This window comes from Phoxinus phoxinus (assembly GCF_949152265.1).
Source record: "Phoxinus phoxinus genome assembly, chromosome: 12".
In the NCBI taxonomy this organism is placed as follows: domain Eukaryota; kingdom Metazoa; phylum Chordata; class Actinopteri; order Cypriniformes; family Leuciscidae; genus Phoxinus; species Phoxinus phoxinus.
The window spans coordinates 5,802,985-5,828,767 of NC_136887.1; the positions used below are offsets into that span (position 1 = coordinate 5,802,985).

General features: G+C 38.6%; 1 protein-coding gene across 5 annotated transcripts in view; it reads left to right on the forward strand.

The window, feature by feature from the left end:
* gria3b (glutamate receptor, ionotropic, AMPA 3b) overlaps window positions 1-20,235 on the forward strand; it is a 170,133-nt gene extending 149,898 nt beyond the window's left edge. Inside the window, exons 13-17 of one of the 5 annotated variants that reach the window (XR_013799696.1) lie at window positions 3,542-3,789; window positions 4,546-4,660; window positions 10,320-10,434; window positions 11,524-11,771; window positions 18,541-20,235. Coding sequence is in view for 4 of the 5 variants with exons in the window: in XM_079630206.1 (XP_079486332.1) it covers window positions 3,542-3,789; window positions 4,546-4,660; window positions 11,524-11,769 (609 nt within the window). In the remaining variant the exon portion in view is untranslated. Of the gene's footprint in view, window positions 1-3,541; window positions 3,790-4,545; window positions 4,661-10,319; window positions 10,497-11,523; window positions 11,772-18,540 lie in introns of those variants that run through there. The other 4 variants (XM_079630206.1, XM_079630207.1, XM_079630208.1 and 1 more) reach the window with 4 other exon arrangements.
* The last annotated feature ends 5,548 nt before the right edge of the window (window positions 20,236-25,783 follow it).

A 25,783-nucleotide genomic window follows, 5' to 3' on the forward strand; every position in this document is an offset into this window, starting at 1 on the left:
CTCGTGTCTTGGCACCGAACACAAGTGCTTTCTGAAAAACAGCCCTGCCATAAACTTCGTTGGTTCTTTGGTGATTTTTAAGGCTCTATTATTGTGCCATTTAGCAACGGTCCTGCGAAGTGCCCATCTGCTCCCGGTGGTGCTCTGGAAGGACTTTTCTGCTGATGCAGTTGTCTATGTTGGCACATGCTGTCATTATTTATGTTCCCCTTGACGCATTAAATAATTCTGCAGTTATTGCACCTTCAGTTCAGGAACGGTCTGGCCTCGATGAAACTCTCCGCTTCGAAACCGGACGCATCTGTATTAGGGCAGCCCGAGTGGGAAAAAAACTCAAATTATAATTTCACACTAAGTATACTACAACAAATCCATATTTATACTGACATATTGCTTGACACTTACTGATATAAATGTTATAACTAAACTTTATTTGGAGCACTTCTTTATTGCACAATGCACATTTCTTAATATTAAGCCTAAAATGTTTTTAATATCACAATTAGAGAGGATGGTATGATCTCTGTATATTATCAGTCTTTAAATGCAAGATATTTAAAGTGTACCTAAAGCATACTTGCAATAGTTTCACTTTAGCATGCATATCTTTGGTCGGACCTCAGCACTATTTCTGGATAACTAAAGTACATTTAAACACAACATTAGTTAAATATGTCATTTTGGTGATCAAAGGTGAGTTTTAAGGGGACATTAATTTGACTGGAAACACACATGAGACCAGAAATGCCCGTCATGTGCAGATTTCCCTGTTCGAGACTAGTGTTCATCATGAATGCAAAGTGTTTTGATCCACTTCTTTTTCACATTCGCACAATTGCATATTGAATTTGTTAGAGGTTTGCATACAAAGCTAATGCACTGGATGTGCTTCCTAGTTTGCGTACTTATGCACGGTTCTTTGCCGTTTTGTAGTATAAATAGTGGGAGTAGTGTGTTCACACTGAAAATTCCCACAAGAAAAAGTGCACTTCAAATTAATTAAAAAGTGTGAATGTTGGACACTCAACTGTCACAGCTTTAATTACATAGCCAACGGCTGGGGCAAACAGATCTGATGCTGGATGACAAAATAACACGATGAACCTCAGAGCTAGACAGTCAGAGCTAGTATACCATACTACTAAAACGTACTGTGAACTAAACGCACAGGGCCTCGCTTATTAAACATGCATATCTTACAGTGTGCGCATGCTAAAATCCACACCAGCTTTCTGATTTATAAAAACAGTCTTTTACGTGGAAGTCGTACACACTTTGCGGTGACTGGAGCTCTTTTATGTGTTCATGATATTAATTAGGTGGCGTTTAAAATTGTTTTATCCAGAGCTTGTCCCCTTAAAGTAATCTAAACATGGGCTCCAAGATTTTAAGAAAAGATCGGGTTTTATTCTAACTCCAAAATTAATCTTTTCAAGTGTGAGTGCAACACGTATGTGAAAACCCCACTGACCGTAGACAGTTCATTAGTATCAGCCGTCTAGCCAACAGTGTGCAAAATGCAATATTACTCACGTACGCACATTTGAGAAATGAGATCAAGATCAAATGTAAGACGGTTTCTACGCAACATCTTATATTGTGTATAATTCACCATTGAATATTTCTGTGTGAGAAGAAATTCAAGTTTTCAGAGTTTTAGTGTCAGTAATAATGCAATGGGGGAATATGTGTGTGTCCTGATAATGCCAAATATCTGATTTTACCAGTAAAAAGTGTCCAACATTATTTTAAATATATCTAGTCAGTGACAGAAGCATATTCATCTACAATAATTCTGTATTTTCATCTTCAGAATCATGAATATTGTTATTCTGGTGTCTCTATTGTCCCAAAACATGCATATTTAATTGTACAGTATGCCTTTGCAACTGCGCAGATCCATAAGAATTTGGAATAGGGTTTTTATTAATTAATTAATTAGTTTTAATTCATTCATTACTATTGTAACAATTTGCCAGTGTTTTGTTTGGCTCAGATTAAAACATTATAGAATATATCAGGCGGGTAAGAGGCAAGCTTTGAAACCATGACTGCAAACAAACAGCATAATATTTCATAATATCCATGAATCGTTCCAACATATTTGAATAACCCCTTGCATGTGGCAGCAATGCGGTGAAACTATTGTTTGAATTAAATCTTTGCCAGTTTATATGTACATTGTATTGAATCATCTTTGTCATGGCGATCTGAGACCCGTGGTCTGTGCAGATCATATATTGGAATTGCTCTAAAATTGTGGACTATTCATAAAAAATACCGCATTAAACCAAAATTGCTTGAATTTTGAAAATTGAGCCACCGTGTCCACATAATAGCGTGTGTCACACACGTGTTTGTGTATAAGATAAATATACAGGATATTCTCTGTGTAATAGTTTATCTGTGTCAAATATTATCCAGCACCAAGTCCAAGTCTATTCATTCACACACACACAATATAAAACCAAATTTACCATTTTAAATCAACAGTACATTTTTTTGTTAACCTGTCTTGGAGTACGGCAATAATATCGTGAGGGTTCACGAGGGTTACACCCTGAGCAGAGCTGGACAAAGTACACAACTTCCTTACTTGAGTAAAAGTACAGATATATTCTACTCTGTTACAAGTAAAAGTTGTAAAGACCGATTTTTACTTAAGTAAAAGAACTCGTTTTTAAAAGTACTTCAGTATCAAAAGTAAATGCCAATGCATTGTACATGTAAATGTTTTATTGTTGCATGTAATAGCCAATTTACAGTACCTTATGCCTCTGAATCTCTGCCTGCCTTCCCTCATATCAATATCACATGTATTTCTAGAACACAGTTCCAGTCGTGGGATTGAATAAGTCACTCAATAACGTCCACAATGGTTTCGGACACACAAATGGCTGTTCCCAGTTTTTTGGCTTTTAGTATGAACATGTTAGCCTTGTTATCTATAAGCTAGTGTGCTCCAAAACAATGACAAAATTCACATTTAGAAGACCAAACCCAACGTTGAAAATTAAAATCATGTTGATGTCAGAATCCAATGTCAGATTGACGTTAATCTCCAACGTTGGTTTCTGACGTCAAACAGACTTTCATTTACAACCAAAATCATCCCTGACATTACTACTCTCTACTCGAGGACCTTGACAGAAATGTAGTGGAGTAAAAAGTACGATATTTGTCTTTCAAATGTAGTGAAGTTAAAGTAAAAGTTTCCAGAAAAAAATAATGCTCAAGTAAAGTAGATACTCAAAAAGTGTACTTAAGTACAGTACTCAAGTAAACTGACTCTGTATGATTCTGCTGTGTGACATGACCTCAGTGCCCTTCATGTGTAATGACATGTAGTGAAGTTAAAGTAAAAGTTTACTCAAGTAGATACTCCAAAAGTGTACTTAAGTACAGTACTCAAGTAAATGTACTTTGTTACTGTCCACCTCTGATGTCTGTAACTCTGTATGATTCTGCTGTCACATGACCTCAGTGCCCTTCATGTGTAATGACACACGGCCGTGTGTGTTTTCTTGTCTCCTTCGCACAGCGTTCCAAAATTGCGGTGTACGAAAAAATGTGGTCGTACATGAAATCGGCCGAGCCCTCCGTCTTCGCCAAGACCACGCCTGACGGAGTGGCACGGGTACGAAAGTCGAAGGGCAAATTCGCCTTTCTCCTGGAGTCCACCATGAACGAATACATCGAGCAGAGGAAGCCCTGCGACACCATGAAAGTGGGCGGCAATCTGGACTCCAAAGGCTACGGTGTGGCGACCCCCAAAGGCTCAGCATTAAGGTGGGTGGAATAATATAACAATATTCTCCATGTTGTTATAGTATTCCACCTACCCTGATGTCCTGTGTTGTCATTTCCTCTCCCCCCCCTTCCCTCCCCCCCCCATCCCCCTCTATTATAACAAGAGGTAACGGTATAATGCATTTTGATTGTTATTTGATTCACAATGATGCTTCTGATCAGTGCTCTCTTCTTTAAATGTTTGTCTTCTTTTCCAGTTTTTCAAGCAGATTTTTATCATTTCGAGTGGCAATCATTTCTCATCTGTGTGTGTGTGTGTCTGCGTCCCTTCCCGTCTCTCTGCTGTCCTTCTTGTCCTTCGATCTCTCTCGTGTGGCTGTCCTTCCTGACTGTCGTGTTGTCACTTTTAATTTAACAGTTCAACGGTTTTTCAATTTAGCTTGTAAAAGCTGCGCTGTCACTTGTGACGAATGTTAATTGCATGATGTTTGTTGTTGTTACTTCTCTTCTCAATGACAATGTCCCCATCCCGCACACTTCAGTTTGAGACAGCGTAACCCTCCATGCCACCTTGACTATTTAACACTTTCTTTGCTCTGAGCGTCTCTTACCTTCATATTGGTGAAATTCTTAACCAAATTGTGCTCTTTCAACCATTCTGATTATCTATAATTGACTCTCAGTAGTAGTAGCTCACCGTATTCAGTAACGTTACCATGACTACTACTATGCTAATGCAGTAGATTGCTCACAGACCTGTGCATTTTCTTACAAGTTATGTTTTATTGTTTCAAGAAATGCTGTTAACCTGGCAGTTTTAAAACTGAATGAGCAAGGCCTGTTGGACAAATTGAAAAACAAATGGTGGTACGACAAGGGAGAGTGCGGCAGCGGGGGAGGTGACTCCAAGGTCAGCCTCAATGTCACCGAAATCGGGTACCATAGTGCAGAGTAATCGGCAAGCCTGTTATTCCTGAACCGAGCCAAACCAAATCCAAAGACAAACACATGCTTTCAGTGACCCCACACTTTAATGTGCCATCTGAGAGGAAACCAGAACCCTGACTTGGCTAACGGAGGAGAGAAAATGACCAGTATGATTTTGTCCTACTGAGGAGAAGTGATCTTGTTTTGCTCTTCCTTCAGCATAGCGCTCAGCCACAGATGTTAGCGCTGTCAGTTAGCAGCTGGAGCTGCGCTAGCTCATTAGCCGCATTAGCGCCGAGACCGGTGAACTGTTCGTGTTTTAGGAGTCGGGGGAAACGTCCGCCTAGCAGACAGTGAAGAGAGATCTCAGATTGCCTTCTCGCTTCGCTTCTGCTAGGCGGATGTCCGCGGACGGTAACCTGGTCTTGCTAGTTAGTTTTCTTAACCCGGGTAGAATGACAGTGCTACTCATCACCAAATTATGCCAGACGTTAAAGTGGAAGTGTGTAAAGGCCCTTTCCAACCTACTAGGGGTGTAATAATAATATATCGTGTCACAATGTATCGCAATATTAAAATGCAACAATATGTATTGTGAATAGTTCACACAAAATGAGTTTTACTGTCAGCGCTTTATTAAACTACTAAATATAATGTACAGGTGAGACTCGAAAATATTGTGCAAAAGTTCATTTATTTCAGTAATTCAACTTGAAAGGTGAAACTAATATATTATATAGACTCATTACATGCAAAGTGAGATATTTCAAGCCTTTATTTGTTATAATTTTGATGATTATGGCTTACAGCTTATGAAAACCTTTTCACAATATTCTAATTTTGAATTTGGGGTTTTCATAAGCTGTAAGCCATAATCATCAAAATTATAACAAATAAAGGCTTGAAATATTTCACTTTGCATGTAATGAGTCTATATAATATATTAGTTTCACCTTTTAAGTTGAATTACTGAAATAAATGAACTTTTGCACCATATTCAAATTTTTCGAGTGTCACATGTATAATAATGCAATGGTGGGACTATTTGTGGCTCCCGATAATAACAAATATCTGATGTTACCAGTAAAAAGTGGCCGATATTATTTAAATATATCTAGTCAGTGACACAGTAAAGCATATTCATCTAAAATAATTCAGTGTTTTCATCTTCAGAATCATGAATATTGTTATTCTGGCGTCTCTATTGTCCTGTGCTTTGGGTTTCCAGCACCAAGTCCAAGACTATTCATTTACACACACAAAACCAATTTACCATTTTAAGCAACCGTAAAAAAAAATTACCTTTTATCATATGTCTTGGAGTATCGCAATAATATCGTGAGTTCAGTATCGTGATGTGTATCGTTACACCCCTAGTATGTAGAGGGAAACCCATCGTAACATCCACTTCGGCTTTAATGTCTGCCAGAAAGTAAAAACCTGTAGGTTTAGTCTCATCAAGGCTGGTAAGAGAAAACACCGACACACACGGTGTGATCTGAGTCTGGAGAGGCTAAGAATAGCACAGGTACAAGAGCATTCCCATCTCCACATTAATCTGAACACCGGATCAGAGATCCATTCCTCCCTCTGATCCCGGCTGTTTTCCTCATGCTAACCCACACCGCAGGGGACGCGTCTCACTCTCTCCCCGTGTGCAGGTGAAGGTTAGCCGATGTGCTGCTCTTAGACTCTCCAGGTCATGTCACATCACACGGGACGGCCATTTTCTGTGGAACTGTTGTTGTTTATTCTGAGAATAATAGTAAAAATGTGGACGCACATGATGAGGGCTAACTGCTTGTTCACGTGTGTCCCAGACTTGTTTAAGTGTGCAGCGTTAAAAGCCTCATTTTCAGGACCTTCAATTTTGCCGGAGCACGGATGTAGTTTGTATAATAAATGCAATATAGAGCAGACATTTTCTCGACACGTAAAAAGGATTTATGTAACCGCTAAAAGCATTTCAATTTAAGTGAAATTTCTTGCAATCTACCAAAATAGTTCAGTGCACATTTGCATAACATTTAGGATTGTAAATGCTAGCTTTTTCACCACTAAACAATATATGAAAAAAAAACATTTGTGCTTGAATACGTCGTATAATCTCAGTTTTGAGGATGTTGGGAAGTTTTTCATTTGATTTAAAGTCAACATGAAATGGCATTCGCCGCATTATATGTATGTGACATTTCTGAGTGAAATTTTGTGATTGTTCAAATCAACTATGTAGGGCTGTTGTTATTTGCTATTAATACTATATATATATATATATATATATATATATATATATATATATATATATATATATGTATATATTTAACATTACCAGAATTAAAATTGCATACTAAGATTTTAGAAAGGCTGGAATACTTAAAACAGAAAAAGTTAACCCAGGCTCATTGGGAAAAATTTGCAAAACTATCATACATATATCTCACGTTTGCTTTCGTTTACACTATTGGTTATGTTAAGGATCGGGATAATGTCGGTGATACCTTATTATCTAGCGCTGTGAAACGATTAATCGCATACAAAATAAAAGTTTGTGTTGTTTACATAATATATGTGTGTACTGAGTATAATTATTTTGTATATATATATATATATATATATATATATATATATATATATATATAAAAATACACACACATGCATGTTGTATATATTTAAGAAAAATATTTATATATAATATAAATTATCTATAAATATATATATACAGTATATACATGCAAATATTTCTTAAATATACAGTATACATGCATGTGTGTGTATTTATATATTTATAAAATAATTATATACAGTACACACAAATTATGTAAACACGATTAATCATTTCACAGCGCTAGTTTTTAGAGCTTTTAACTTTTAGCGCCACATTTCATTTCTGAATATATATTATATTTATGTATTTTAATTATGCATTTGGCTGACGCCTTTACCCAAAGCGACTTACATTGCATTTCAAGGTACACATTTACATTATTATCAGTTATAATTATATTATAATTGAACCCTTGGCGTTGCAAGCACCGATGCTCTACTGTTTGAGCCACAGGAAAGCTAAAAACATATAAAAACCAAAATAATAAAGATGCCAGATTCACATTCATTCATCTCAGATGAAACTGAACACGCTTTCAGCGCCTCTCACTGGATATTTCACTTTGAAAGTGTTGTGAAACAGACATGTTTTCCCAACGAGCCTGGATTGGAAAAAGGCTCATGCCTTCATAGCAAATGTGTATGGAAGCTTCTTTCCGCCACAGAATAAAAAATAAAAAAGGTAATTTCGACTTTTTATTGAACAATTCTGACTTTTTATCTCAGATTTGCATGATATAAAGTCGCAATTGTGTGTTATAAAGTCAGAATTGCGAGATATAAACTCACAATTGCAAAAATAAAGTCAGAATTGCGAGTTTATATCTGTATCTGGTATCTTATATCTTCAATCCTGACTTAATAACACGCAATTGCGACTTTATTTCTCACTATTCTGAGAAATAAAGTCAGAATTGCATGATATAAAGTCGCAATTATCTTTTAAAATGTTTTATTCTGTGGCGGAAACAAGCCTCCATAAGTATGGCCTGTAGGTGACATCTTCCAAAAACAAAAGCCGTTTCTGAGGCGTGCAAGTCTTCAACATTGTGTACACAACCGTGCCCAATTAGACCAGAAATGTGTATTCAGCCAGAAAACATAATGATTTCATGTTGACTTAAATGGTCATTTCTGGAAACTTTTTCATAGTTTTCTAATTCCTGAAAATGGGGCCTAAAGTCTCTTTTAACAACACGGGAGCAGGTTTCTCAGTGCGATCCAAAGCATTGTGCCTGTGGATGAAGGTGAAAGGTTATGTGAGCTTTCATAATCACCTTCTTTGTTCCAGCTCTCTGTTTTTGCAGTTTGCAGTGATTTGAAGCCCCCATTAGTCGCCATGCAGTGGATGGGCTAGCTCTAATGATCTAATGCAGTGAGTCTACAGTGGCGCGTCTGGACCCAGCTGTGGAAAAACACAACAAACAGAGAGAAAAGCAGGAGACAAATCCACATTAAGCCACCTGCAGCTAACAGACATCACGAGTCCCACAACCCGTGCTCCTCTCGGCTGATAGCTTCCCCACTGCAGTCGCTCTGGATAATTACGCTGTTAATCAATGTCTCTCCCCAAGCTAAAAGAAATGCTAGGACCACAAAGCTAAATCAGCAGCAGGCATGAGAAATGTAAAGAACATTTAAGCGACTAATTATGTCTAGACGAGTGATGGCACGGCTTTCTATTATAGTTTTTTTTTTTTTAAGAAAGAGTAAACATGGTCTACTATAGTTTAAAAAGAAATCAATCATAGCAGTTTACATACGTTTTTTTTTTTGTTGTTGTTCTGTAGCGATTCATATTTAGGTTAGCAATGCACTTAAAGTCAACATGAAATGACTACGGGTTTATTACGCAACCCGTAATAAATGTGATATTCAACAAGAAAATTATTTTATTTCATTCAACAAGAACTGATTGCATTTTATGGAAGAGCGTGTGTGTAGGATTTACAATTTTCACTCAGAAATTGCTAGTAAATTTCACAAATAATAACAAAGAAATTGAGTCTTTATTTACAACATTACGGTATACCAAAATCAATTGTGCCGCATGGAAGCTTCTTTCCGCCATTAAAAAAAAAAAAAAAAAAGTAATTGCTACTTTTTTCTCTCTCACAATTCTGACTTTATTTCTCGAAATGGTTTGTATCTCACAATTCTTATTTTATTTCTTAGAGTTTTGAGATATAAACTCAGAATTGCAAGGGGAAAAAATAAATCAGAATTGTGAGATAAAAAGTCACAATTAAGTTTTTTATTTTGATTTTATTCTGTGGACAGAAGTGCAGCAAGTTATTCCATTGTGATGAAGGCAAATTTTGATTTCATGTTGACTTTAATCCTCTGAAACACCTGCTAGCGTTATGCTAACGGTGTATAACTACCCCAAAACGTCCATTTTTGATCACTTGTTTCTTTACAACAGTCCCAGCTTCGTTAGCCGCTAATGCTAACGTCTTTCCCCGTAGCCACCGATTAGCGAAACGTAGCAGCAGGCAGCGTTTGGGGGGCTAATGCCGCGTTAAACTCCCGAACACAAGTGTTCCTTGGTAAATGCTTTGACTGTTTGTGTGTACGGTCTTGTTTACTTCTTGTATGTGTGTCTGCTTGTTTGGTTTCTTTGTACTCTCCGCCTATAATCCGTTCACAGAGTCCTAACGCCAACTCTCCTCAGCCTGAGCAAAATACTACTGGTAGTTTTCGTTGGTCTGTCAGTCAGTCGAGGGTTCCAGTGGAGATCCACATTCTCAGATGATCAAATTAACCAAGAAGCTTCTCTGCTTTTATAGCGATCTCTTCAGAAACCTGCCCGCTCTTCTCTTAACAGTGTATGCCGATTACTCAAAGCGATACGGGTAGGTCCTGGCACACTAGATTAGCCCTGGTGAATGGAAGGTACTAGTCAGAATGCCTGCCACATGTGTGTTGATAATGGCCAGGAGCCCTGCTTTATCGCTTTGTAAAGTATGAAGTAGTTAAGACTTGAATAACATAAAATAACATAATATAATGTTATTTATGTTATTTCCCACGTGAAGAACTCCTGTAAACCTTGCAGTATTGAAACTCAGTGAACAAGGCATCTTAGCCAAGCTGAAAAACAAATGGTGGTACGATAAGGGTGAATGTGGAACCAAGGACTCGGGAAGTAAGGTCAGTCGCTGCAGGTCTTTTGTACTGATTCACAAAAAATTGCATTTTGACATATTGTTCATATGCAAAGAACAAGCCAATAGTCAATAGCTTGATTTAACTCATGTGTAAATGTAATAATTCATGGCCACAGATAAGAAAAAAAATAAAACAAGGCATGTGGCTTACAGTTTTGCACTATTCCCCATGCATTATCAGATAAATTATGAAAATTATGTTTGTTTTTTTGTTTTTTTGTATTTTATCCAATGAATGCCTTCAAATAAAGCCGTAATGATAAACCTTGTGGTGGGGAATTAGTTAAAAGTGCAAATTGATCAACAGATTTTTTGCATACCAATTGTCTTTCTTGCTTATTTTTCACTTGATATAAATGACACAATAACCATTATGCTGCAGTTCTTACTCACCAAACTTCGAATTTAAAATTTGATGTATTAGTGTTGTTACTTATTTGTCTTTTACTCAAGAAAAAAGGCCCAGTCGATTATCCGTTCACCACGAACGCCGTCATTAGAGGAGCGAAGGTGGACTCGTCTTGTTTAGAAAGTGAAGAAGGAAGTGAATTTCCAGAAGAGTCGAAATGCAGCTCTATAATAAACGGCAAATAGTGTAATACTAATGGACAAATTTTTAATGGACAAGTTTGGGGGGTAAACTGCAGCAGAATGGTTCGACTGATTCTTAAACTCAGTATTCTGGTGTAGAAAATATGTCAAAATATTAATTTGAAGGTTAAAGGAAAGGCAGTTGTTTAAAGTAAGGTTATTAAGTCAGAGGTCTGACCTGTACGTAACTGACCAGCTTCCTCAGATACATGAAGAAGCCAATGAGAAGATCAGGTTAGAGAAAACATCTACATTCACCAGTTATGGTCCAGATTGACTTTAACTTACATTGAGCTAGAGCTTTAGACGAGCCGTATCGTAGATGTAATTCTCCATTGGAATCTAGATTCCTCTTTTAGCAGTAGAACTGTGTTTGATATAGTCAGTAGTCCTGCTTGATAGAAGAAGAGCTGTAGAGTGTGTGTTTTGTCACATGATTTCCACTGTCAGATTTGCTAACTATGTGCCTCGCTTCTCTTAGGACAAGACAAGTGCACTGAGCCTGAGCAATGTTGCTGGTGTCTTCTATATTCTGGTTGGTGGACTAGGGCTGGCCATGATGGTGGCTTTGATAGAGTTCTGTTATAAGTCCCGTGCCGAAGCCAAACGGTTGAAACTTGAAAAGAACGCACAAAGCTATAAGCCGGCCCCGCCAGCCAACACACAAAACTTTGCCACGTACCGAGAAGGATACAACGTGTACGGGACGGAGAGCGTGAAGATCTAACGGTAATGCTTCTACGCCGCCTGAGTGTGTGTGTGTGTGTGTGTACAACTATCTTTGTGAGAACCAGTTTGAGTTTTAGACCATTGGAGTGAGGACAAAGAGAGTAAAGTGAGGACATTTTGGCCGGTCCTTACTTTCGGAGACCCCTTTAAAGCCCTGTTTGAGGGTCAAGACTTTGTTTTAGGGATAAGGTTATAATGAGGTTAAGGGTCGGTTTAGGGTAAGGTTTCGGGTTAGGCACTTAGTTGTGATGGGTAAGGTTAGTTAAACTGCTAGAGATTGCATTGTGTCAGTGAATGTCCTCATAAAGATCGATGTACAAGTGTGTGTTTGGTGTGTGTGTGTGTGTGCTCTTGTTTTTGTGATTTATGAGGACACAAATGTGTATAATGACATGTGTATTACACTAGTATTACAACTAGTATTACAACATTTCATGAGTCCTCATAATTCAAATAGCTTAAAAAACATAAAAAACTATGTTTTATAAAAAATGTAAAAATGCAGAATGTTTCCTGTGATGGGTAGGTTTAGGGATAGGGGCTCTGTGTGTGTGTGTGTGTGTGTGTGTGTGTGTGTGTGTGTGTGTGTGTGTGTGTGTGTGTGTGTGTGTGTGTGTGTGTGTGTGTGTGTGTGTGTGTGTGTGTGTGTGCGCCAAAGCCGGAGATTGTGTTTGTCCTCGCAATGTCATTAATTCCAGATAATGGAATCAATTGAGAAGTGCAGCGTTCTCTGGCTGATTTTTTTCCTCTCGTAACGCTGGCTTGTTTTCAAACGGTTGCATCAGTCAGACTGCGATGGAAACACATTCTGTTAATATTTGTACTCTGGCAGGAAATAATGAAAGAAATACATGTTCTACATGTGTATCGTTTGGCACAGACAAAAAAAAAAAAATTTGACAAACCAAACCAATACAGTTGAAGATTGGAGGAACAGACCCGCTATCATTATCATCTAAAATCAAATCAGGACATTACAATTATTATTGTGGTAACACTTTACAATAAGGTTCCTTAGTTAACATTAGTTAACTACCTTAACAATACTTCTACAGCATTTAGTAATCTTAGTTAATATTAATTTCAACATTTACTAGTACGTTATTTAAATCAAAGGTTGTATTTGTTAACATTAGTTTATTCACTGTGAACTAACATGAAAAAACAACGAACAGCTGTATTTTTTATTAACTAACATTAACAGAGATTAATAAATACTGTAACTAATGTATTGCTTATTGTCAGTTCATGAGTCCAGATTATATGTGAAAATTATGTTCACGGTTTCATAAAAGCATGAAACTTTGTACACATGTACAGTTTGCGGACTTGGACATTTTCAGAAATGGATTACAATACATCATAAAATGTTCAGGTGAAAAGTTAATGGTGACTTCAGTGACGTTGTGAGAAGGATTACAATGAAATCGCAGTATTTGAGAATATCATCTGAAGCTGGCGCCACACTAAAAGATTTTAAAAATGTTATAATATTTTATAAATGTGAGAGACCACAAACATGACGAAAAAAAATCATAGATTTATCCGTTTTGTTCCTCTATATAGTAAGAAAAGCACTAGCACACCACACACTAACAGATTCCAGTCACAGACAACAGAGTCCCGCCTGTGAACACGGGAAATCACGCAAAATCACTTGCATCAAACGTGAGTTTAAAGTAAACAAACATGGCGGACAACTGGCACGAAGAAATGGTGCTAATAGTGTATAGATTGGTTTTTAAGCCAAGCACCAAGCCGGCGGTCTGGCAGTTTTTGAGCGTCGGCCGACTTATGCCTCGTTCACACCTGACGCTGTATGTCGCTAGTCTCTGTACCGTGAAGTCGCTTGTGGGCGTTCGTAGTGCTATCGCTCTAATGTTATTGGTAGACTGCACATCTGGCCATATCTATACAAAATATCATCACAAGTGATATCATTTTAATTTGACTGGGAATTAGGCTCAAAAGAAACAGTATGCTGTTGGGATAGTGTTTTTATATATACCACCACAGCAGTTTTCAGTGGATTAAATCATTTACTAGATTACCGATCGATCAATCAACAAATTAAACTCACTCATACTGTCATAAATTACTAAAACATCATTCGAATTTGACCCTTGTCCCTAATAGTCAACATAATGTGAAACTGTAAAGTGAACTGCAGCAGTGCTAAAATTTCATCATAAAATTACAACACTCGAACTATACATACATGAATTAAACTCACTGAGACTGTCGACAGTTTAATTTCCAAGCATCATTTTATTATATCCATGTATGTGGTCACAGTCAAATCATATAAAACCGTGAAATCGCCCTCGAACTCTTCTGTCTCGCCTGCACTCGAGACGGTGACATGAGCTCCACTGAAAGTCTTCTTTCCTATTGGTTGTCGCTCACGAAAATTGCTTCTCATTTGCATAAAGTTGAAATTTCTGAACTTTTGTCACGTGTCTCGCGTCGCTTGACACGCCCACATTCTGTCGCCAACGGTCACTGTCGCTCGCGCTGCCGGAAGTCGCCAGTGCTCCATTGAAATGAACAGGATCATGTCGCTGCGTGTCGCTGTGAATGGGGCTTTAGGTTTTCCGGTGTTTTCTGCACCTTTGGATTTAGATGGTATCGTGGAGACGGTGTGAACATGAACTTTACATGTTACAGTATGAGCTGGAGGTGAGTCTTCCATCAGCTCGCTTTCTGATTGGGTATTTTTTCACGTGATAATCTCCAGAGTATGTGCGTGTTTGTCCTCGTGGTTACCCCAGCACAACAGGATTTCTTATTCGATTCGAGATCGTGGCGGTTCCGACGTTCTTCCGAGCAGATTCGGTCACTCTTAACACACCTCACATCAGAGGAAAATCTGATAAGATCATTTGTAGAACCATCAAGATAATCGGGACTTTACCTGGCATTGTCGGAAGGGGTGAAATGGGTTCAATATCACCCCAAATATCTTGTAGTGCGTTTGAGAATGTCATGGAGTTCAGCAGTAAGGGTGTTTCTGAAAACAGACATCATGAACAGGCCAAAAGTGTCCAGCTGAAATTCAAGACATTTGAGTTGGTTGACGTGATTGAGGAAATGGGAAACCTCTTCGCAGAGAACAGCAACAACCTTCTGAAGCTGGACTCAAGAGAATTAGCTGACCAAGCTGTTGTGGACGCTGTTCGAGTTGCAGAGGATGGGCCAAGACAAGAGCTGTACAAACTCTTTGTTGCAGAGAGGATGCAGAGCATAAAACACATCACTGCCCATTTGAAGAGGAACAAGCTCCCTCTTTTTAAAACAGCTCAGATAAGAGGACAGTCCAAGACCAAACTTGCTGAAAAATGACTGTGCAGACTCTACATTGCCTGTCAGACCCGTGATGGGAACCAAGAAAACTTCTTCAAAAACGGAAATCAGGCCTACCCTCCATCACTCTCACTTCATGGTGGACTACGCTTGGGAAACAAGGCTGATCTGCCTAAAGAACAGTATAAGAAGTGCCCCAGACAGTGCCTCACGAAACAGTGCCCCAGACAGTGAGGTCTAAATATTATATGGGCCAGCAGTCATCAACATGCTGAAACCAGGCGAAGCTAAAACCTTCAATGACTTTTCCAGCAAGATCTTCATACCTTATATTAAAGAGAAACTTGAAATGGTCAACAGAGTGGATGTTGTATGGGACTGCTATGAAGTTACCCACTTAAAGTCCCAGAAGCGGGGAAAGGGGACAAGAACAAGAGTGCATGGAAAAAGACAAGTTAACAAACCAACGGCTTCCTGAGTGGATAAAAACAAAACAGAGCAGAACTTTCTGGCCAGGAAATGTCGACTACCAAACAAGTTGTTTACACATGCGGGCCCAATCATCTCACCCACAAGAATCAGATCAGATTACACATTGCACACATGAAGAGGCACATACAAGGAAGCTATTCCAGGCGGTGGATGCTGCAAGAAAAGGATTTTAAACGATCACCCTGCGCACTGTGGACCAACTTTTGTGGTTCTAGCCATAGCACATGTGTCAGAGCTGGACATTGAGGAGTTGTGGGCGGCATTTAGGACTGGCAAGAACTTCGGCTACATAATTATAATAATTTTTTTTTTTAAATTTGATACATTTATATAGCGCTTTTTCTGAGACCTCAAAGCGCTTTACATAGAAGGGGGGGAATCTCCTCAACCACCACCAATGTGCAGCATCCACTTGGATGATGCGACGGCAGCCATATTGCGCCAGAACGCCCACCACACACCAGCTTACTGGTGGAGAGGAGACAGTGATGAAGCCAATCAGTGTATGGGGATGATTAGGAGGCCATGATGGACAGAAGCCACTGGGCATATTTTGGCCAGGATGCCAGGGTTACACCCCTACTCGTTTCGAAGGACATCCTGGGATTTTTAATGACCACAGAGAGTCAGGACCTCGGTTTAACGTCTCATCCGAAGGACGGTGCTCTTTTGCAGTATAGTGTCCCCGTCACTATACTGGGGTGTTAGGACCCACACAGACCACAGGGTGAGCGCCCCCTACTGGCCTCACTAACACCTCTACCAACAGCAACCTGGATTTCCCAGGAGTCTCCCATCCAGGTACTAACCAGGCTCAGCCCTGCTTAGCTTCAGTGGACAACCGGTCTTGGACTACAGGGTGATATGGCTGCTGGCATACATACCTGCCCATGAGATTGCCAAGTCTCTGGGTCCAGACAAATCCAAGGCCCTTCCTGTGTTCCATGCCTTCACTGGCTGTGACACAGTCTCTGGATTTGCAACCAGGGGCAAGAAGGCAGTATGGGATACCTGGAATGCAGATGAAATGGCAACATAGGCCTTCAGTTCATGGCTCTGTCAAAGGCTCCAAAAAGCATTCCAGAGGAAGTCATTTCCATTGTTGAGCTCTTCTCAATTCTGCTCTACGATCGCATCAGCAGCGAACTCAACTTCAATCAAGCTCGTCTTGAGTTGTTCACAAAGAAAGGAAGGAGGAATGGAGCAAATCCCCCCAACTAAGGATGCACTGGTGCAGTCAAGTCACCTTCATTTATATAACACTTTTTACAATATAGATTGATTTAAAGCAGCTTTACAGTGATGATAGAAAATTAATTCAACAAAGATTGTTTTGGTCGTACAGCAGCTCTAGGAGAAAATCATTGTCCAGCTTAAATAGTTTTTTTTTTATTCATTTCCATTGTAAAAATCATTAGGTATTAACTTACACAACACTGTTCTCAACTGAAGACAGAAAACCCTCAATGCACTCAATCCATTCATCCACACGACAATGGTGCCCTGGTGACCCTAGAACGCAAACCCCGAAATAGGTTTCAAAGTGCAAGCTCTTGAAAATGAAACTGTTCTCATCTCTGCGTAAACTTTAAAAACGTGAATCTGTGAAAATGGCGACGGTATGCACATGCGAACGCTGAATTCACCATTAACTATTGACCTGAATAGTTTATGATGTTGTATATGGTATCATTGTAATCCTCGACCATCAAAACATATGGGTAGACATCATATTTTATGTGTTATCATGTTTGATTAAGGAGATATGATACAAAATACATAATTTGGTTATGGCGGAAAGTAAAATGGCCGCCACGAGGCGTTTTTTGCAATGGCTCCAGTTCTGAAAATGTTCAGGGCCCCAAACTCTACAAGAGTGCCAAGTTTCATGCTTTTATGAAAAAGTGAACAAATCACCTGGACTATTATTAACTAATGAACTTGTAAAGTGTTACCATTATTGTTTTCTTTTAAATTCAGCCCAACTGATACTAAAATAATGCATACATAATAACACTACATCTGGGGTCTGTAAAACAAATGTTAAATCTTTACTTGAAGGGGTGCGCATAAGACTGACATGACACCTTCATAATCATGACACAACACGTCATGAATATGAAGGAGGTTTTATGCATGTTTATGACAACTGTCATTAAGTGTCATTCGCTCAATTATGACATTTTTAATGCAAATATGACATTGTTTGAGATGTCTTTGTTATGACAACTTGACATAAACCAAGACATCATAACCTGTCAGTGTCTTTGCCATGACAGCTTGACATTACTAAGACAACACAACCTGTCATAAATGTCATAAACACGACATTAATTATCAAACTTAAAAAATCACTTAGCTTTATGGGTTAACATTACATTAATCTGTCATGTGGTTGGTTTTGACATTGGCTGTCATGCGGCCATTATAACTGTCATGAATATTTTTCTTGACCTCAACTACAGTGCTACACATTTAATTTGTCATTAAAATGTTGTAATGGCTTTATGACAGCCAATGTCAAAACCAACCACATGACAGTTTAATGTAATGTTAACCCATAAAGTTAAGTGGTTTCTTAAGTTTGATAATTAATGTCGTGTTTATGACATTTATGACAGGTTGTGTTGTCTTAGTAATGTCAAGTTGTCATGACAAAAACACTGACAGGTTATGATGTATTGGTTTATGTCAAGTTGTCATAAAGACATCTCAGACAATGTCATATTTGCATTAAAAATGTCATAATTGAGCGATTGACACTTAATGGCAGTTGTCATAAACATGCATAAAACCTCCTTCATATTAATTACATGTGTTGTGTCATGATTATGAAGGTGTCAGTCTTATGCACACACCATTCAAGTAAAGAGTTACCAAACAAATTTTCAATGTTTTTGATATAAAATTAATTGAAAGTCAATGCAATGCCCTAATTAATATTGTGTGTGTGTGTGTGTGTGTGTGTTTTCAGACTCACAGCCTGGCAGCGTGGTGTGACGATTACGACAAACACCTTACAGAGACGGCTGGATCTACAGGAGGGGTCAATGCTTCTCTCGCCCACTCTCTCTCTCTCTCTCTTTCTCTCTCTCTCTCTCTCCATACACACCTCAGCTCCAGCCTCTCTCGCCCACGCAGACGCCACAGCCAATCAAAGACCTCGGTCGCGCCGAGCGCCGACACAATTGGGATAGATTTCTTCAGTGCCTTATGGAATATTCAGAGTCTCACACACTGATGCAAACTCATCGCAGGAACATTGCATCGCTCCAATCAATGCCATCATCTTATCTGTGAAATTAAAAGCGAGAAATAAAGCCATCACTTGCGATCTTAGCACACCGATCGGACTCGAGACGTCTCCTCTGGACATTGTGCTCGAGCTTGTACTACTGTAAATTTGCTTTCACACTCATTCAATCGGTGTATTGATTTCTCGGATTACGGATCGGGATCTTCGTGAGTCGGTCGGATATGTTGCGGTATATCGTGTGCTTTTCTTTTGTCTGATGATCTATATTTCTCAGAAGTTCAGAAGCTATAAACCCCATTTGACCTTCAATAATGTGAGCGTCAAAAAACCAAAAAAAAATCACGATCTCATTCATTCGCACACGCTTGACATGAACTTCCAAGATTTTTGTAGTTATTATCACGGCACACTGTACAAGAAACCCAAGCTATCAAACGGATCACATTAATGTAGATAAACCGCAATCCACAAAAAAAAAAGGACATGGCTTTTATGATGTAGTATTTGATTACCTCACGGTTCTCCGGATATAATTCGCACATGAACTCAAGCTTTTTGAGATTTAGTCTTTATTTGATGAGCATTATTAGTGTTTGGTGAATTATTTAGAAAAACAAGACTAGGATTAATAACATTTACAATAGATTTATAAACGGAGCTAACGGGAAAGCTTAGCACATTTACATTTTGCTGTGACATTATTATTTTTTTGTGTTGGAGAGAAGGAAAACAAACTGTGACTCCATGGATATCGCTGATCCTGGACAGATAGTTTTATAACGAAACGCTTTTAAAAAGACATCAACGTGGAAAACGAATCGAAAACCAACTGTACATTTCTAGTGAAGGATTCACAAAACGAGTGACTGGATTCCCAAATTTTCTATCTGCATGCGAAAACTTGTGATTGCCAAGTAAAGCCCTGCGACTTCCATTAGATTCTAGAGGGTCGGTAGAAAGTGGGTTTCAGCGTTGATATTTTGACCTGTTTCTTCCTGTAAAACTGCACTTCTTCAGCCCAGAGTACATGAGCGGGCGACAGGCTGATGTAAGACATGCATGCGTGGGCGTCCGTTCCCCAGCCCTGATAGTGAGGCCTTGTACAAAGAATTTTAATACATTTTGTAAATAAAGACCAAAAAAAAAAAAAAAAACTGTATAGAAGAATGTGTGGGGGCTTTTTTTCTCTCATGTGGTTCTCAAATTATTAATGCAGGCTATTTTTTTTGCTGGGAAGGGTTTGGATTACCACACAACAACAACGCCATTCTCCGTCTACTCCTGGATTTGTATGTGTCACAATCAAACAAATGGAGTCAGCATCACACACACAAATAAAACAAATTTATGGAATATGTGATATTTTGGCTATTAAAGGTAGGGTAGGCAATTTCAGAGAGGCTAGCTATAGTCATGACGTAGGCTAACTCGTACGTTTCTTCGAGAAAAACAACTCAATAGTATTTTCCATTGGCTTTTGGATTACTGCCGTAAATAAGATCTGTGACTAACAAAAGCTTATGATTCTAACCGAACGTTCACATCGACGCCGTGAGATTCGGGGACTCTCTGGCGCTCTGACGTAGATTTTAGAATGTGTGATTTTTTTAAAAACTTGATTTAAAGGAGCCGCAAAGCAAATAAGAACTAAAAATAAATCAGTATCCTATTTTGTACATACTGGCCACACGTAGGGTATAAGTTAACCTATTAAAATCTTTTAAATGTGAAAGTAACAAAACACCAACAATTTCAGACACCTTTTTCCATTCGTCGTTCTTTTTATTAATGTCCCTGTATGTAAACAGGGACCTGTCGTACAGTAACGGGAAACCGGCAACAGAAATAATGAACTTTTCCTCTATTTTGCTTAGGAACTAATGTGGTCGAAACCAAAGTTTACAGGATTGTGTTCTCTGGTATCCTCTCAGGCGGAGGACTTCTACATTCCGATTGGTTGCCGCCGAACCGCGTCATAGCTTATTACCATAAAGTTGACTTGATTTCAACTCTTCTCGCCGTCCAAGACGCGCCGCGCCGCCCTCGCCGCCGGCTCTCATTGAAAATGAATGGCTTCCGGCCAATTTGACGCTCTCGCCGCCAGCGGTGTGAACGAACAGTAATACATTTTATTTGTGATAATCTTTAAAAAAAATAAATCATCGCCAGAAGTAAAAAGCTAAACGCAAGCTATAAATAACCTATAACCGGGTCACGTGACTTCGCTAAGCTTCCGACAACTTGACAAACGTTTTCCCTGAAAGGTCGAGTTAATAGTTTGTGAGAGAGCCGTTTATGATTTTCCCACGATTCTGAATAGTCAACTAAACAAAATAACACGAAGCCTAATTTGCTAGAGGTTCTGACATAATGATAGTTGCTGCAGTACATTAAAAATTATTATTTTTTTGTTGTTTAAACAATCAGAAAGCATTGAATGACTCACTCATTAATACTTCATGTCTCATTACTGGATGAATCAGCGTTTTTGAATAAATCTGTTGAATGAATGATCCACCTACTGGTGTAACCATGTGATTGATACAATCTTTATTCAAGTTACTTTTAAAAGGTGATTTACTCTGCTTTCATCACTACTGTAGACATCAGTGTTTATATCCAAACTATAAACTTTTATCCCAGTACTTCTGTGATCATTTGAATTATTATAACACAGAAGCAATGAAACCGTGTGGTTGAGAAGACCGTTTCATGTGACAACTGCTCTCTCTGGATCAACGGCAGCGTCGGCGCAGATGTGAATCGCTGTGATCTACTTGTCAAAGGTTAATAGACACAGATATGATCTCGAGCATGTTTGAATAGAGCTCGTGATCTTTTAATCGTGCAGCTCTACAAGGCTTTGAAAGCAGATTTGTAAGTGTATGAGTTTACCTGTTGACGTCCCATTCAGACACAAAGCAACCACCTTTTACAAGACAAGTAAAATCTTTATAAAAATAAAAAAACACAAGAGGGTATTACTGATGTATTTTATGTTGTGGAAATAAAACGTGAACATACCTCGAGCTTTGAGGAAGGGTAAGGTGACTACAGTTTGTCATAACTTCCGCATTGTCATTCATTTTGATTGACAGGGTCAAAAATTCCATAATTATTACCAGTCATTTTAATTTCCATATTTTAATTATAATAAGACATTTAATAGGCTCTGTTTTTGTTCAAATTTTTATTTGTATTCAGGACAAGGTTGTGCATTTATTTATGAAGAGAAAGTTGAACACAGACTTGGATAGCTTGAGTCACTTTTCAGGTTTCATCATGAATGTGTGTCCAATAAATCGCAATAAGTTTGTTACCTTTGATATGAAACAAGTATCAGCTTTCAAATTATGTCCATTTAAAAACAAAATTCAAACAATAAATACCTTTTTGGCGCTCTTTATGTGGCGCAAGATATCGCTAGCGACAGTTCAAGACAGAACGAAATTATCTAAATGAACATAAGAAAATGTTGAAAGATATACAGTCCGACTTACCGAAATCCGGATGTCTCTCATGTAATCGTTCAATCAGTGTTTCAACCGCAGAAAGACGCCAATAAAATAGCTTGTAAACTCAGAAAAGCTATTCGTTGACCATAACTTGATAGTCAGCAAGAGCGCACTCGCCACCAAGTGGAGAGGATGAGAATTACAGTTACAAGTTTCAATACATCTCACACAAAATGTAATCTGTCAAAATGTCTGACAGCTTTCAGATTTTTCCTTCACTGCTAAAAAAAAAATCTGTCAATGACGGAAAATCTTCGGTTCACATGACCGCTGGTCCTGAGACTTTCACAGAATATGTAAAAAGAAAAAAAAGAAGTAGTAACATTCAGTCCACTTCTATTATTGATTGTTATCAGGATGTGAAGAAGAGCATTTCAACCAGTTTAACAAAAAGTGTTTCTGAAAAACATTGCCTACCCTACCTTTGAATTAGAAGAATATTTTTCTGCAGTTAATTGAAAATGAATTCTGCAGTCAAAATGAACAGACGGCTGAATGGTTTGTTGGATAGTCCGGACACTTTCCCACGTCTGATATGTGTTAAAACAAGCTACTCTTTGTGCTGCTCGTGTTCTGTTAAACGCTTGGATAATAGACTTGGAAAACACTGATTAAACACAATGAAACACCATTTAGCCGAGACTGTACTCACAGTAGCACAGCCTTTATTGCCTTAATGAAACATTTGAGCTATTCAGAAGACCGCATAACCAATTCACATACAATAAAATCTATTTCATAATATGGAAAGTGAATTTGAACAGAATTAATATGATCTCTTCAACATATACCCTGATGTATTTAGACACTAATGCCACACTTAAAATGTTAGTAATATCAGAGTGAGCGTCATTTAAAGAACAAAAGCACAAGCAAAGGAAAACAGAAATAAAAGTGGGTTGTTACGTGTGAAAACAAAGACACAAATATTGGTTGTGAAATGCAAATGTTAGTGGATTATGAGCATATTCAAGGAGAACTGACTTCATACATCCACTAAAAAAACAGCTTTTCAGAAAACACAGCCCTGAACTCTTACTCGAGGTAATAAGCTGGATCCGCAGTCTGGAGTCAGTCGACCCGGAGTATGAAACCCGTTCTCACCCGAATCACAATTCTCCTACTTATTCTGTGACGTTTTGTAGTATGAATAGTACGAGCGGTGTGTTCACACTGAAACCTCCAAAAAGAAAGTGTATTTTAAATACCCAGATAATGCTGAAAAAATGAAGGCCAAAACCGCCCCCTATAATATTTTTCTTGAACTCGGTCATGTATAAATTAATGAACCAATTTAATAATCAATTAAAAATGAATTTATACCTGTGTGATGCGCTGTACCCACATTGGACCCGCGCGGGGTTTGGGAAATGGATGATTCAGTTACAGGCGCCATCTTCTGGCCAGACACAGGAATTCATTCGTCGACTCTCACAGTGCATTGTGGGTATTCTCTAGTGGTGGAGCGTACACCAGGGCTGCGTTCTAATCCACTTTTAGACACGCACTTGCAAACTTCCCTAAGCACTTCCCCTCGGGGGAATCCCCGCCGCCATTTTGAAGTGCGTCCCACTTCGTGAAGTTTATATGGACAGACCCTCGTTCGCTCGATTTTGACAGAGGGAGCGAATCTACTTCATTTGTACACTTCAGGCACCTATATGTCCCACAATGCAGTACGATTGTGACGTCACCACAGATCTCGTCTAATCACCACAACATACAACTCTATGATATATTAATTATATATTTTTTTATTTAAAACAACCCAAACACACTTGGATGCTGCATTAAACAAATTCTTAAAGGGATTTAAAAATAATAATAATACATCAACTCCACAGCTGATTTCAAGTGATGAAGGGCGTAGGACGTTCCAGTTCGGCCCATTGCAGTTTCCGCCAGTAGTGGCACTCCTGCAACGTAAGCAATGACATCCCTCCGTCTCGTTCACTCGGATGTAAGTTAGCGAGTGAAGGGCATGACCATTTTGGACTGGAACGCAGCCCAGTTGTAGACTTATTGCGGTGCATTGTGGGATTGAATGAGTGCACTCGATAACAAGTGGTTTCAGACATCGATATCATATAATAAAGGCTAGATGTCTTACGGCGGAGTCTCGAACGGCATCACCGGCGGCCATCTTGTTACAGGGAAGCCTTCTGTAAGGTGAGTGATCTGCACCAACACAAATACTCTTATCTCGCTGAAATCTTGACGGATTTACAAACGGTCTGGTTTCTTACAAACGTTATTAACGTGGCTATAATTCTGGATGCTTGAACATGTTGAAATATATAACATTATAATTATTCATAAGTGTGCAGTGTCATAACTACATCTCTGACGTTTATAACAAACCAACTCGTTTGAAAATCGGTAGAAAATTGAGCATGTTATGGTTATTTAAAAAGTACATGCCCCATTAAAACACAATGCTACGAGTGAGCGAGCTGACTGTGGCAAGATGGCCGCCGTGTGCGGACGTCGACCTCCATTGGCCAGCAGTGCGGACGAGACATCTAGCCTTTATTATATGATATCTATGGTTTCAGACACCGCTACAAATGGCTGTCCCTTCAAATAGTGCCCTGATTAAGGGTATAGGGGTGATTTGGGACACAGCGAGGAGGAGGTTAACAGATGCCGGTGTTCAATGACTAAATAACTTTATACACTACACAGTTGGGTGTGTATAAGTGCATTGTCATTTGGGACACAACCGTTTTCAACATGGAAACGGATGCGAAGTCATTTTTTTAATATATATATATATAATGGTGATTTTCATTGTTAGTGCATATCGCCACCTACTGGGCAGTTATGTAAACTTTTTAATCTAATAGTTTAATCTTTAATCTATAATTTTTTATTACTGTGAATAATTTTGAATGCAAAAAAAAAAAAAAAAAGATTAAACTAAAAGTTGCTTCCATGTTTCTTGTAAGGCGAGATGTATCATTTTTATTATAGAAATAAATTACATAGAAAATGTCTTTTTAAGTGCAGATCCATGATGTGTCTGATATATAAGCGATTATGAGTTTAATCACATTAGTTTGATCTGTCCCTTCAATTGTTCGCACGAGGTTAGGATGCCAAAATGCAATTGTGCATGTAAACATACTCCGCCATTTATATTTAACAACCGTAATAGTAAAATTAAATTACTCTCATAGACGCAATATATATAAGCACCCACATAAATTTCATAATGAACTGCCCATTCACAACACATTCAAAGTGAAATTCACACTTCACTGAGCAAGTGTCATCAAAACTGGCACATCCACAGATGCTAGCGCTGAGTTTCACAGCTAAAGCAGCGGCGCTGAGAGCTTTGTAGATCAGTCATGTGATCAATCATGTGATCAATCAATGTCCCAAGAAAATATGTATAATCTTTCGCAGTCAAAGTCTCCAATAAAAAAACACCAGACACGGGA